This window comes from Poromitra crassiceps, assembly GCF_964638095.1.
Source record: "Poromitra crassiceps genome assembly, chromosome: 22".
NCBI classification, from domain to species: Eukaryota; Metazoa; Chordata; class Actinopteri; order Beryciformes; family Melamphaidae; genus Poromitra; species Poromitra crassiceps.
In genome coordinates this window covers 16,923,986-16,939,806 of record NC_139647.1, presented here as the reverse complement: position 1 = coordinate 16,939,806, position 15,821 = coordinate 16,923,986, and the positions used below count along the sequence as shown (strand labels likewise).

At 42.2% G+C, this 15,821-nt stretch overlaps 1 protein-coding gene across 1 annotated transcript; it reads right to left on the bottom strand.

Moving 5' to 3' along the window:
* Positions 1-95: 95 nt before the first annotated feature.
* On the bottom strand, positions 96-14,514 carry hhat (hedgehog acyltransferase; the record flags this gene model as incomplete). Its single annotated transcript, XM_083658449.1, has 11 exons — positions 96-181; positions 4,980-5,124; positions 5,406-5,607; positions 7,916-7,951; positions 9,152-9,302; positions 9,965-10,142; positions 12,080-12,292; positions 13,291-13,485; positions 13,589-13,702; positions 14,098-14,162; positions 14,394-14,514. 11 exons carry the CDS (start codon positions 14,512-14,514, stop codon positions 96-98), a joined length of 1,506 nt encoding a protein of 501 aa, XP_083514575.1.
* Positions 14,515-15,821: the final 1,307 nt, after the last annotated feature.

The following is a 15,821-nucleotide window of genomic DNA, read 5'->3' as shown; positions in this document are numbered from 1 at the left end:
TATTGAAACCTCAATGGATATATACATCCTGGATAAATAAAGGATAAATAAATACAAAATCATGGGGTCGACTCTCTCCAGCCCTAAAGGGGTACTCATGGTGGGTCAGAAGTCCACTCAAGTCCGATCTGAGCAAAGCAGTAGAGGAAAGCCAACATTGGTGGGGCAATGGTAGACCAGCCTGAAATACAAATAAAAACAAACATAAAAACCTTAATCAATATACTCTGACATTGTTTCATTAATAATTGTAAATATTTTTAACAACCCCATTCTTACAGTATGTAACTGATTCATTGTATATCCACTCCTCAACTAATTTTGACCTGAATAGGTCTTAGTTTCCTTTATTGATATTGATGAACTACTATTGATGCTTTCTCAAAACTAAGTATGAAATTGCAAACATTTTTACTTGATTATTTTCCTTGGGTCAAGTCTCACTGAAGTTACAGTACTTCTATGCTACAGTTTTTCTTTTATTGTTCTATTTCGAGCAGGGACAGCTGTCCGGACCTCCTCCCAACTGGCTTGCCTCCAGAGTCTCTCAGTAACCTGCACCTGCAACCACAATGCATTTCAATGATCTATTCTTTTCTCCATCTCATTGACAACACGCACAGGCTGCTTTATGCACAGCTGTAGCCTATAACCAGCTCGCTGTGCAGTGACAGAAAGGTCAGGTGGACTAAGGATAAACAAGCCATATTTTGCAAACACCATAATAGGAAGTAAGCTGGGAGAAATTTAAAATGTATATGTCGTCGAGTTGAAACCATCAACATGATATAGTGAATCAAATTAACAGAATTTGGACACTAGTAAATTTTTTATTTATTTATTTAACGTTTAATTCAAGCAGATAAAAGCAATTGAGATAGAAATCTCTTTTACAATGCTGACTTGGCCAAGAAGGCAGCAAAAATCACACCCCAGGGCGTGACAAAGACAATACTTACAACATGGAAACCAATTAAAACAGGGAGAGGAAAAAATACAAAGACAGAAGCACATTACAGAAGATAATAGCGTTCTAAATTACACATTTCGACAGGAACAACTAATGGCGAGGACCTCAGTGATCTCTTGGTTGGAAACTAAAAAAATAAATAAGAGGATCCAGTTTAAGTGGAAATTGCAGATCGTTCCAGGACCGAGGGCCAAAATAAGAGACTCCTTTTCCCAGCCTCAGTCTTCACACTTGGCACCTCAAAAACCAAACCAAGTGCTGGATCTGAGGCCAATTTGGAGCAGATGTAGAGCGGTAACTCGCCTAAGATGGCATTGAAATGTGCCAATGCTGCATCCTGCCAAAGCAAGTGAGGGCCAACCAATCAGAGAATATAAAATACAATGGTGAGTCCTATAAGGTGAGTTAGATATATATCTCAGAGCAGCACGATGAAGTGGGTCAAGTTTGGCCAGGGCAGTGGTAGGTACTTTTATTAATCCCAGAGGGGGAATTCCGCCAGTGGGGCAAGCAAATCTATAAATGTAAACGCTCAGATCCCCCCTCCTCCACAGACTGAGCAATTAAATGTTTACTCTCCTGTGTGGATTAACATGTGTCTGTTCAAGGCTCCTTTATGACCAAAACCTTTACCACAGACTGAGCAATTAAATTGCTTCTCTCCTGTGTGGACGATCATGTGTCTCTTCAAGTCTGCTTTATGACCAAAATCGTTACCACAGACTGAGCAAATAAATTGTCTCTCTCCTGTGTGGACTATCATGTGTGTCTTCAAGCGTGCTTTTTCACCAAAACCTTTACCACAGACTGAGCAATTAAATTGTTTTTCTCCTGTGTGGACTATCATGTGTCTCTTCAATTGTCCTTTTTGACCAAAACCTTTACCACAGACTGAGCAAATAAATTGTTTCTTTCCTGTGTGGACTACCATGTGTGTCTTCAAGTGTGCTTTTTCACCAAAACCTTTACCACAGACTGAGCAATTAAATTCTTTCTGTCCTGTGTGACCTATCATATGTCTCTTCAAGTGTGATTTATGACCAAAACCTTTACCACAGACTGAGCAATTAAATTGTTTCTCTCCTGTGTGGACTATCATGTGTTTCTTCAAGTCTTCTTTTTGACCAAAACCTTTACCACAGACTGAGCAGAGAAATTGTTTCTCTCCTGTGTGGACTAACATGTGTCTTCTCAAACTTGATTTACAACCAAAACCTTTACCACAGACTGAACAAGTAAATTGTTTATCACCTGTGTGGACTAGCATGTGTGTCTTCAAGCTTGAATTACAACCAAAACTTTTGCCACAGACTGAGCAATTAAATTGTTTCTCTCCTGTGTGGACTATCATGTGTTTCTTCAAGTCCTCTTTTTGACCAAAACCTTTACCACAGACTGGGCAAAGAAATTGTTTCTCACCTGTGTGGACTATCATGTGTCTTTTCAACCTTGATTTACAACCAAAACCTTTACCGCAGACTGAACAAGTAAATTGTTTCTCACCTGTGTGGACTATCATGTGTGTCTTTAAGTGTGCTTCATTACCAAAATGTTGACTACAAACTGAGCAACTCAAATGTTTCTTCCCAAGAACACCGTTTCTCTGCGAGTCTAAACATGACTGAGGTTCACTAGTTTCCATGCATTCTTCATCAGAGTCTTCAGTCTCAGGTTCAGAAGAGTCTGAAATCTTGTCATCACTAGCTGGTTGTAAACTACTAGCTGGATCTAGGTTCCTGGCTGGTTCTGTTACTCCACAGTCCTCTCCACCAGCTTCTGTTTGCATCTGTTCAGTTGAGCTGCTGGCTAGAGGCTCTGCCTCTCTGTTCTCCTCAGTTTGGCTTTGATTCATCTGTGAGCTAAATGGTTCCTCAACTGTGTGGACCTTCATATGCATCTTCAATTCTGCATTTTTACAATAACCTTTACCACAGACTGAGCAAATAAATGGTTTCTCGCCTGTGTGGACTCTCGTGTGTCGTTTCAAGCTTCCTTTAAAACCAAAAGTTTTACCACAGAATGGGCAATGAAATGGCTTCTCTCCTGTGTGGCTAACCATGTGTTGTTGCAATTGCGATTTTTGAGAAAAACCTGATCGATGTTTCCTAGTTTCCATCCAATCATCATCACCGTCTTCAGTCTCAGGTTCATAAGAGTCTGTATTGTCATCACTAATTGTCTGTAAATCACTAGCCGGATTGGATACTTCAAAGTCCTCACCATCAGCTTCTGTTTTCATTTGTCCAGTTGAGCTGCTAGCTACAGGCTTTGCCTCTCTGTTCTCCCCAGTTTGGCTCTGATGAAGCTGTGAGGACTGAGGTTCCTCTTCATCATCTTCACTCTTCACAGGGACACCAGTGAATGGGAACTTGGTGAGATCAGCCTCCTCCAGCCCTTGAAGCTGCTCTCCCTCCTGACTGGTCCAGAGTTCCTCCTGTTCCTCTTTAATGCGTGGGGGCTCTGGGTCCTCCTGAAGCTGCTCTCCCTCCCAGCTGTTCCAGAGTTCCTCCTGGTCCAGACTGGGGTTCCACTCCTGCTGCTCAGCGGGAACCTCTTCTTTAATGACCAACAGCTGCTGGATGTCTGGAGACAAGGCTTCTCTGTGCAGCTTCTGGGCTTTAGAAATTTTCATTTTCACACTGTGACAGGAACATTTCCTCCTGGACTATTTACTGACAAACATTTTTATCATTCAAAGCTCATAGCTGCACAGCTAACGTTAGCTTCACAGCTAAACCATTCACCTGAGTCCCATAAGAGAGGAGCTTCTTCCATCAGAGTTAAACGGAGTCCCGGTTCCAGTTTATATATTCGTGATAATATAATCCGCACATAGTCTTGTGTTTGTAAATCAAACTTCTGAAGTACCTCAGTATGTTATCTATCTCTACTCTGTCCCACCACCACATCCAGGAACCTTTAGCCACCGTGCCTTCTTCTTCTTCCTTAGAGTTTTATGGCGGCTGGCATCCTTAAATGTTGCATTACCGCCACCTACTGGATTGCTAAAGCTACATAGTACAAGTTGTAACAGTATAAAAACGACAATGTCCACCCAAATTACCCCAATCACGCCGTTGTCCGTTCTATGAGACCCTGCAGACGCAATTGTCTGAGTCATTACAAACCCTTCCCTCAGTGTGTCATCCAGCTCCATTCCAGAAATGTCCACAATGTTCAAAAATATCCTGGCAGCGTTCAACACCATGTCCATTCTTTCACATTTGCCTTTTAGTCCAGCAGACAAAGGGGCTGCTGACCATATACCTCGGTTCATAAAACCACCTGCTGACCAGCTGTCAGCCTTGAGCCATTTTCATTACAGGGGGTATATGTGACTGTGAGGCATGGCAGGTGAATAACAGTGTTTCTGCGCACAGCGAACTATCTGAATCTTAATGTTTCATTTTAGACTATAACAATATGTTTAGACTACACTATATAATTTATAATAGTAATTATAATAGCGTGTACAGTATAATTCCCCCTCAGCCATCTACCTTTGAGCAACCAATTCACCAATGTCAGCTGCACTGCAACCTGCCTGTCTGACCTGGCAACTCCAGAGATTTTTCTTGTTGATTCCTTCTGTCAATTATGCTTTTTATTTATTTATTTATTTTATCACCAGTTAATTCAAGTTTATGATTTGAAATCTGAGGTTCAGGTTTCTGTTCCTGCTGCTCCCCGATGCCACAATATCCTTAGGTATATGGGCTTCAGCATAAGTTCTTTCAAGTCATATTTTCTTTAAACAAGTATTGTTGCTGGCTATTAAAAGCTGTCACCAACTCTGCCTTTGGAACTTGAGTTTGCGTTGCTGTGATAATTGGATTGAAATGTGGAAAACTGCAATCATCAAATCATTAGATTTACACTGGATAGTAAAATACCATATGGCTGATTCTCCACATTGAAAACAAATGTTGTAAATGTGCGCTGAAACAATACTGCAGAATAAAGGCATTCACACATCCTGTTGAGCGAGTGTTGTGGAAAAGCAATTTACCTTGAACGAAGACCCGCTTCCAGAAGATCCTGCCAACATGGATTCCCCCGAGAAACACCAGGTTAGAGAGGATGAGCATGGCAGTGGAGAAGGCCGAGAGAAGGGCAATGCAGCGCCTTTTCATGGCTGCAGACAAATTGCGCTCCTGGGGAACGTCAACGTCAATTAATCCACAAAATATTGTCGTCATAAATCTGAGATGCAAAGAACATCAACAGCATTGCACGCTTTAATCTGCGGTGGCTGCGCAGATTAACGTTGTGCAATAGCTGCGCAGCCTGAAGTAGCTCCATGGATTTCTTTCTTAATAAATCAGATTATCTCAGTTGTTTTGTTTGTTTAGTTCACATTTTCCAAAGTATTCCTTTCTCTTTTGTCTCAAATGCGTTGCATTCTGGGAGATGAATGGTTGGATCTCAAACTTACAACAATAGAGTGAATAAAGGACGAGTCAAAGAGAGCCTTCAATCCATTTTCCAGCAGAACTCCGGCCCAGTTCATCAGCGCCCAGTACTGCAGGTAGTCATGGCCCCCGTGCCAGAGGCAGACGAACCCAAACGCCAGGCCAGTGGACAGCCCTTTGTACAGAACGCCATGTTGGGAACCTCCCAATGGGATGTAGATGTATCTTGAACAAGAGTGCAGGCAAACGTCAAAACGCACGCACGCACGCACACACCCACACACACACACACACACACACACACGCACACACACGCACACGCACACACACGCAGCTAACAGGCTCAGAAAGCTATCTGTGTATGAGCAAAGCTTTGGGATTCAACACATCAACATTGTTCCCCGTGACAGAATAAGCCCCCAGATTTATTGCTAGTCACTTGGGGGAATAAAGTCACCAAGGGGGTCTGAAGAGTCTGTTGAGAGCCTGGGTGACGCAAGGTTAGCCGGCATCAGTAGCTAGCCCATAGGCGAGTCGTCTGTCAGTCAAAGGCCATATGACTGAGCGCATCACCTTTCTTTTACGTTACTGATGGCCTACCTGGCTACAAGGAATAGAAAGAGCCAATTAGCTGCCCAGGGAGACAGGAGACTCAGGAGGAGTGAGTCATGTGGAGTGCATCATCTCAAACACCTACGCACTCCTCTGGTGTTCTTCAAGACAATTACAGCAACATTTCAGAACCGCGTTCAAACCTCTTTGACGGCACTTTCACTTCAGAAGCAGCAGGGGAGCACTGGGTCATCAAACCCAAACGGTTCAGATATATTTAGAAACAGGAGAGACCACGTAGCATTTTCACTCAGACCAAAAGGTAAAAACATTGCAGATTTAAAGAAAATATTTTTTCGATGATGTTGTTTTTTTTTGTTTTGGTCGGAGTGAAATGCTCGGTACAATCGGTCTCTCCCGATTCTAAATATAGCTGAACCGTTTGGTTTGACCAAGTAGAACTATTTTTTATAGGCATTTCACGAAATGTCTATGGGAAAATAAATGGCGGATGAAAATCTCTGGTACAGTGCTGAAGCAGGAAGTGACGTTCACTTTGGCTCTCTATACACCTCTAATATTATGCAAGCTCATAATCGTGAAAAGGCCTACATGCAAATTCACCCTCCTTGTCTGCTGAGGTGCACATGATGGCAGGCAGCTGTCTGTGGAGTGACACCTTTTTTAGGGTAATTCAACTAGCAAGTCCACTGTCCACACATGTCACATGTCCTCATTCACAATGTCCAATAGTGAACGATAGGGGTGTGCCGATTAATCGTATAATCGATGCATCGCGATTAGTCACGTGACGATTAAAATCGATTCACAATGTTCGATTATCGATTTGCAAAAAATTGCATTTTTATTTTATTTTTTTCAATTTTTTTTTTGCTTTATTTGCAAAAAATACGGTATTTCGCCCGGAAAGCAGTTCCTTAACTGTAAAACGAGACCAAAACCGAAGTACTGGAAACTGGAATCACTGAAGAAAGCATGCAGGGTGGCTGTAACATGTGATGCGTGGACTTCAGTCGCAACTGAAGATAATGGAGGTACCGTAATTTCCGCACTATAAGCCGCACCGGAGTATAAGCCGCAGCAGCAAAATTGCCTGTTTGTTACATATATAAGCCGCACCGGACTATAAGCCGCAGGTGTTTTAATGTTTTTTTTTTTTTTTTTTTTTTTTGTGTTTTAATGTTTAATTACCATATGTAAGGGTTCATGCACAGAGGGGATTGTCGGGAAAGAGATGGCTGTTTGAGGAAGCTCCCATTTATTAACATTTCAACAAAACAACATAACACAACACCACCTGTGTTTTTTTTTACAGTGCACACAGTGTCCGCGGTGTGGTGAAAAGAGGGCAAGAGAGGAAATTAAAACAGAAGTGGATTTATAGTTAGAAAGAGTGCTAAAGAAGAGAGAATTCCGTTTTTTTTTTTTTTTCTTTTTTCGAAAAAATCCATAGATAAGCCGCACCGTTATATAAGCCGCAGGGCCAAAAAACGGGGAAAAAGCTGCGGCTTATAGTCCGGAATTTACGGTACATTTGTTTGTTTACTTTAGTTAATGGATACTGACAAATATACCTTGCTTAAAAAAAATCCTGTTTGGTGAAAAAGATGCATCGAAAATCGCGATTAATCGTAATCGTTTAATAATCGAATCGTAGCACCCTTAATCGTAATCGAATCGAATCGTGAGGTGCCTAAGGTGGCACACCCCTAGTGAACGAGCTCTTTGAGTGTGCAACACGTAACACACTATTCCACATATGAGACAAAAACTGGTCACGTGGAAGCTTGACTGTGTTTCTGCTGTGCTTGTAAATTAGGTTTGTGGTACAAACAAAGAAAACAAGGAAGTCCAATTATTAGGTATTTTCTGAATTAGAGTGAAATTAACATTTTTAATAAGCATTCAGATTTGAATCGTGCTATCCACCACTCATAGAATTTGATAAAGTGCCTCTTACCTGATGAGCCATCGATACAGACCCTCGTCAAAATGCCTAAAAGAGTAGGGAAATAATGAGTTAGACATTTACATAATAATAAACACCTGAGCACATGGGCTTAGAGACCATAAAAAATACAGTGCTTACTCCAGCATTGACAAACACTACAAATAACAACCTTTTCAATATGCAATATGCTTAGTTGCGAGATGCTGTAAAACTGCCATGTCAAAAACCCAGGGAATACATTTGGAAGAGAAAACAAGACCTTCCAGCCAATAAATCACTGTAAACAAAGCAATGAGGGTTGGCAGTGTTGTAACAATATTTTTGGAGGGAGACTTTAATTTGGCTTCAATATGTTTTTGAAAATGCAGTTGGAGTTTATCCAGCAGCCTTTGAGCTTCTCCAGAACTTCAAATAATATAAACAGTTTTATTCAAATACATTATATGACAATTTGTGTTATTCTGGACTGAGAAAGGCTAATTTGGGGAAAGCACCACTCAAGTAGCTTGCTCACTAACTCATGTGATATATATATATATATATATATATATATATATATATATATATATATATATATATATATATATATATATATATATATATATATATAATATATATATATATATATATATATATAATATATATATATATATATATATAATTATAAGATATAAGATATATATTCATCTTGTGAGAGTAACATACAGCAAACCATTTTAGCTTGATTCTGAACACTGTGCTTGATGTTGTAGAGGTAACCTATTGTTCTGATTGCCAGCAATGGCCGACGATTAGACAAATCACAACGCTCAGAGAATTGATTGCCAAAGCACAGTCACCACTTGAAGGACTTGACATGACACCTTCTCATCAAGAAGACCGGGGGATTGGGGGTGCATTGTCACTGCCTCCCTCCCCTGAGCACAACCGGGTCCCCCCCACCCCCACGGACAGCTCTCGATCTATCTGAAATCGAGATATCGTGCGAAAAACAACAGCTTTTTTAGTGTTCTCTTTCTCTGGGGCTCGGCTTCAGGATCTGCTCTCTGATCCAGTGTCATTATGTGTTATTCGAGCTACAGATTGGATTGAGTCATTTTTGTATGCGCACATCCACAGACAGTCAGGATCGAGAGCCTTAACGAGCCATACACGCCAACATGGAGCCAACATGAAGGGAAGGTGAACATTGTTCAATTGCATAATGAAATTGCCGGCGGTGTCGGTTCCCCAAGATGAACTCACCTCCACATGCCTGTGAAACTGTACATGATGCTGACACAGCGAGGAAGCTTCGGGGGAACCAGCTCGTCCAGTGTGGCCAGCAGAGATGGTAAGCCAAACAGTACCAGGTACTTCACATAGAAGAACTGGACCAGGGCCAGGGCCAGGCCACCTGGGATATGGGGGAAATAAAATAGTTGATAGTTTCCATAGTAGACCATTCCCTTAGATTTGGGGTAAGGTCATTTGCTACTGAAGAAGGTTCTGCATGAGGCTGTGTGTATGGGCGGTATCCATGGACCAAAACATTCTGACTCCATGCAGACTGCGCCAAGACAACACACGAGTGTGCCAGGAGCATATTGGCCAACCATCACAACTTTCCAATTCCTTATTTTCATGGCACCCTCCCAGTGTTCTCCTGCGGGTTCACTTTTCACTCATGTTTTGATAACATTTCAAAATCTGCTATTTACTATATTAACTAAAAAAAATAGTACCACAAAAAATATGGGCACTATTTATCCACTGCTGTTTCTAAACGGCCAAGAAAATACACTACACCAAAGGTACACAGTTATGTTATTAGCGGACAGTTTACAGGTGAAGAGATAGCAATGATTGAGTCAGTTATTATCAGTATATTTGATGGAAGTTTGATGGAGTGACATTTTATGAGTGGTGGGATAAAGTGTCTTTGAGTCCTGCATCTATCTCATCAACATGTTCTAGCATTGCTCCAGTGGATCTGAAGTCACAGATGTACCATCGAGCAAAATACTCAATCATATATTTTCTTAATAAAAAATAAGAAAAGCGCAAACACAGACATACCCAAAGCCCAAGGAGGAAGGATTTCTAAGTAGGTCTCGTTAGTCTGGATGGAATGCATGTACATGACGTGGATCATGTATTCTGCGATAAGCCACCAGAGAACGATCCTCCCGGCTCTGAGCAGCAAGTAGCCGTAAGCAGCTTTGTCTGTGTCTCTTTCCTCAGCAGGTCTCCGCATCTTTAGGAGCAGAAGGTTGGGCAAATCGTTAATGGGAGTGCACACGCTGCGGGGACTCGCTGGCAGCGTCGTCTGACGCACTGGAGACGTCTGACGCTGGCGTTTTGAAGCCCACCTGTTGTTTTAAACGGCCCGAACGCGCACTAGAAGCATTAGGAGGTGCGTCAGACTGCCAATGAGTTTCTATTTTGGAGCGTCAAGTGAGGACCCAGCAGGGACCAAAGCGCTCTCTCTCTCTCTCTCTCTCTGCGTGTGGGTCTCTCTCTCTCTCTCTCTCTCTCTCTCTCTCTCTCTCTGCGTGTGGGTCTCTCGCTCTCTCTCTCTCTCTGCGTGTGGGTCTCTCTCTCTCTCTCTCTCTCTCTCTCTGCGTGTGTCTCTCTCTGTGAAGCCACTTTCGTCCCCGCCTGTCTCACGCTCTCATTATGCTCTCAGGGGGTTCCCCAAAATTTTGAGTAGCCAGCCAGACGGGAAAAGTCATCCTTTAGCCAGCTGTTTGCGATGGCAAGATACAATTTTCCGGTGATACATTTTTATCGAATTAATAAGCAAACTTTTATTTTTTTTATGAAAAAGAGCATACGATGCCACTGTCAGTGGCAGTTTATTAACATCTTATGGATAAACTGACGCCTCTGGTTACCGGTGTAAAATGTTACTACGGTTACAGATATTATTTCCAGCCATTGTGAGATCAAATGAAAAGGAGTGCAGTGACTCCTCTTAGCCATACAGACGCATTGTGAGGATAGTCATTTCACTTCAGTCTGCTCCAGTGTGTAGCAGCAGACACGTCTCTCTCAATTCAAAACTGTTGTCGCTACCAAATTCTCGATCGCAATCCCACGCGTCTCTCCCAACTTTCGCCGATCTCATCTCATCACGACATGCAGGGAAATATAGATTTTGCTCGCCGATGTGTTTAGAACATTCTCACTTGGTTCAGAACAGTCTTGCTATAGTGTCGTTTTATGCTGGCTATATTTTAAACTGGCGTGAGATTTGTTTGGGGGGGGGGCATATGAAGGCGTGAGACAGGCGGGGTCTGACAGCGGCTGCACAGAGAGAGAGAGCGCTTTGGCCGCTGCTGGGTCCCTCATCGCGTCGAGGCAGTTTGACGTGCGTCATAAACGCTTCTAGTGTGTGTTCGGTCGTTTAAAACAACAGGTGGACTTCAAAACAGGAGCGTCAGACAAGCTCTAGCACACACAAAAACTCATTCTGAGGTGCTATTGGGTAAAGACACCCAACCCCCTAATGAGTGTACAGTGCTGTCTCTAATATTTGGATTGTGATACATTTGTTGCCGTTTTGGCGCTGTTCTCAAGCACACACTATGGGTCAAGTGCAGACTGTCAGCTTTAACTTGATGGCATTTACATCCATATAGAGAGGCAAAGTGACCGCATACTTCCTGCTTCAGCACTGTACCAGAGATTTTCATCCGCCATTTATTTTCCCCATGGACATTTCGTAAAATGCTTATAAAAATAGTTTTACTTCGTCAAACCAAACGGTTCAGCTATAGTTAGAATCGGGAGAGACCATAGAACATTTCACTCCGACCAAAACTTAAAAAAACACAGACTTTTTTTTTCTTTAAATCCGCGATTTCTTTACGTTTTGGTCCGAGTGAAATGTTATGCGGTCTCTCCTGTTTCTAAATATATCTGAACCGTTTGATTTGACGAAGTAAAACTGTTTTTATAAACATTTTACGAAATGTCTATGGGAAAATAAATGCCGGATGAAAATCTTTGGTACAGTGCTGAAGCAGGAAGTGACGTTCCACTTTGGCTCTCTATTGGGCGAAGCGTTTAGGAGTCTGAGCCCTTTTTATCCATAGTCGTCTGGCTCTTCTCTAGACAATGACAAAAGAAGCAGTTCTCGACACCAAACCGCAGCTTACGTGTTTGAATAAGCTTGACTGTTGCTCTTACTTGCTGAGTGTAGTCTTTGTAGGTGATAATGGGTCCATTGTAGAACAAGGGATGATAAAAGGAGTAGGAAAACAACCAGTAGAGCTGTTCAACTCCGCCAGCCTCCAGGGGGCGCCAGCAATGGTCGAGGCTGAAGCTGATAAAGCGAAGACCACAGACGGCGACGCTGAAGAGTAACAGGTAGTACTCCTCCTCTGTCTTATACCAGCCTCTCTGTTGGACACAATGGTAAGTCCAGTGAATTGTAACATGTTCCCACGCCATACATCAACAGTGACCATTTTGGAAAAATCATTCAATCCATTCCCCCCTGCAATAACGTGATACATTTCAGAGGTTTGTCAAGCCTAAAACTGCAAAATGTGGATGAGCTAAAATATAGAGGTGTTTTAAAATCATTGTTTTATCAGATGCCTTTATCAGATGCTTGATCAGAACATCAGCAAAATTGTGGCATATCGATAATTCGCTAGGAAAATCTCACAATTCCCAAATAATCATGAACATGGCTTACAACAACTATAACAGGCCCCTTTGAAAGGTTCTTTCATTCAATATAATTTAAATCTTTAAAAAAATGTTTTAAATCTGGGTGCAAAAGCCCTGCTTACACTCAGGAGTCAGAATGTGAGAGTGTGTGGGAGGGAAAGAGTTGTTGTTCTTCTTCTTCAGTGTTTGGCCTACACAGGTCTATCAGGCGTTAGCATCGACAGTATTTCACATACAGCAGTATAAGATTATGTGCGCATTACGTTGAAATCATGCCCCGTCTAACAGATTTAATTCCCACCTAGTATGAATTTGTCTCTGCTACCATACTGTATTTTACCACACACTTTAAGTATGATAGAGATCAGAAAGAATCTGCTTGACTCAATCTGATAAACTGCACAAAATAAGATTCAACTGAAAACCACGGTCAAAGTCATTTCAAATTCACTCAACTTCAATTCAGTGTTACGGGGAAAGCATTTTGGACCAAAGTTGCCAGTGTCTGCAGGTCTCCTCAGTGTCTGGTGCCCTCTTGTGTCCATTTTATATATTACATTTTCCTCCATGATAATCAGATGGCAAAAATGCACGAAAATTTGAATATTGGATTGAACAGTGATTCTCCAAATGTGATTTATTCGAAGTCCTATAACATAGAATAAACGGCCATTATTAGTGTTCCTTTAATAAGCAAGCATGTCTGAACTGTTCCAACCCACCTGGAGCTCCTGCAGCGGCTGGATGTGGAGGGTGGTGAGCAGCAGCAGGCTGCAGGTCCACGACAGAGCCGGTCTGCGGAGCTGGGCCACTGAGAAGGACAGGCCCAGGTGTGCCAGCAGCACAGCCACACCTTTAAGGCCCAATACACTGCAGGCTGCTAGCAGGCCATACACCAAGAGCGCTGGCACCCTAAGCTGTTGTTGGAGACATCAGGGATGTGTTGGATTCAAAATTGTCACTTAACAGCAACATTATCTACAGTATTTTACTTTTGTGTAGCAGCTGTTCCTAACCTACCTTGGGGGAAAAGATGCTGGTCAATCTAGATAGCAGGCCATGTCCGATCAGAGTCCACAGCAAAGACTTCCTGGCCCATTCGCTCCAGAAAGTCCACTCAAAGTCTGTGGGATCCTGACAAAAACAACAAACTTCATCATGGGGCTTTCAACACATGTGAGCTGGGAAGAGGATGTAGGGATGAACCCTGTGGAGCAGGACGTTCTCTCAAAATGTACTGCGGGGCTGGTTTTTCTTTATATAAAAAAAAACAGTGGGATAAAAACTGAAACTACAGTCATTTGGTTCAGTCTTCCATGTATTACTTTGAACAACAAAGATATCTTTGTATGTTTTTAGTTCGATTGTACATGGATAGAATCATTCATATTCTCTTGAGTTTTGCTAATGAATTTTGCATTACAAATATAGGTGAGACAAAGTTATCACTCTTACCGCTGGCACCAGCGTTACCGAGAGTTACCGCTCTCTTCTTTAGTTCTTGAGATTGATTAGAACACTGAACTCACCCTTTTCAAGTGCTTCAGAAGGCCTTTCTCAAGCTGCGATTCTCTCTCTAATCCTGCTTCATGCTCTGAGGTCAAACAGGAGAAAGGACAGGTTCATTTTCCTGCAGCTTTAACCCATTGATACCTGATGCAGCATTTGTGTGTGTATCCCTTTAAGACCGCGAACCGTCTTAAAGGGATATGCACACAAATGAGGGATATACATGCAAATGCTGCATCAGGTATCAATGGGTTAATAATAATATACTGTAATCAAACTTTAACTGCGCTATCGAGCGTGTCTGTCTTTGTCTTACCTGTGGAGAATCTGTGCAGTTCGTAGAAAGAGTACAGGTGAGAGCCAAAGGAAAGCACCCAGTATGTGAGGATCTCTGTGCGTGGCAGCGCCGCCAACTGGCCCTTTGATGTAGATGTCATCAGGATAGTGACAATCCTAGTATAGAACACCTAAAACACACACACACACACACACACACACACACACACACACACACACACACACACACACACACACACACACACACACACACACACACACACACACACACACACACAGACGTTCATCTTAAATGCACAGTCTCAGAGCAGAGGAGAACGGAGAAGCTTAGTTTTTCATGATTTTGAAACCTCATTTTATATACATTGTGACTTCAAATGTACTTTCTTAATAACACATTTTTTCTGTGTTGTGACAAACTCAAAAACACATTCAGGTAACACTGGAGATTAACCTCGCGTCACCAGGCTCTTCCCGAGGAGAAGAGCCAAGTACGTCTTCAAAGAAGTACTTGAAGAAACTTGCCGGATCCATAACATCACAGTACAGCACTTTGGATCCTACGTTCCGGCCATAGCCGGAGGTCACGGAGCGCAACTTTGACCATGCAGACTACTGGAGGCGATATTTTTTTTCCCATGATGGCGAAGGCATGACCCGCCCCTCTCTGCCTCTGATTAGGCTGACTGCACTCGGCTGCTCTCGCCTGCTTCCCAGGCGAGTCAGAAGTCATCTCAAACTGACCTAATATATTTCATTCAGTCACTAAGCATTATTCATAAAGTGAGCAGCAGGTGCAAAACAATCATTAAATCAACAAGCATGAGATGGCAGATGGCAGCATAGAATCAAAAGGTTGTGTGAGATCAATGGCCTACTTGAATGTGTATTTTTTCTTTTCATTCTAAATGTCATCACCTTGTTTCTTCTGATTTATATTTCAATTCAAATACATGTCACTCTTGTGTTACAATGAGCTGAATTAAAGTTCAATGTAATGCATTGGCCCTGTTTTTATATCACCCTTGATCATTCTCATGAGTCTTTTATCTTCTTTTTTTAATTTCCCTATAGGCTATATAGCCTACGTGCACTGCCAACAGTAGCAGCAGCATTATAAACCACAGGGCCAGACTATATTAAAAACATAAACACACTTTCATTCACTTTCATTCAGGCTAGCAAGCAAAACTGCTGTCTGTCTGATCCACTGAGTCTCACCACAGACTGTAGAAAGAGATCATAGACTGTATAATAATATTAAAGAGATGCAGGATAGCTATGCGAATGTGATTGGATGAACATTTGACGCTAGGCCAATCAGAGGCAGAGAGGGGCGGGTCATGTCTTCGCCATCATGGGGAAAACAATGTCGTCTACTGGAGATGTCAAGCCTTTCTTCAACTTCCTGGCTAGCGTTGCTAGGTAACAGCAGGGTAACAATGGC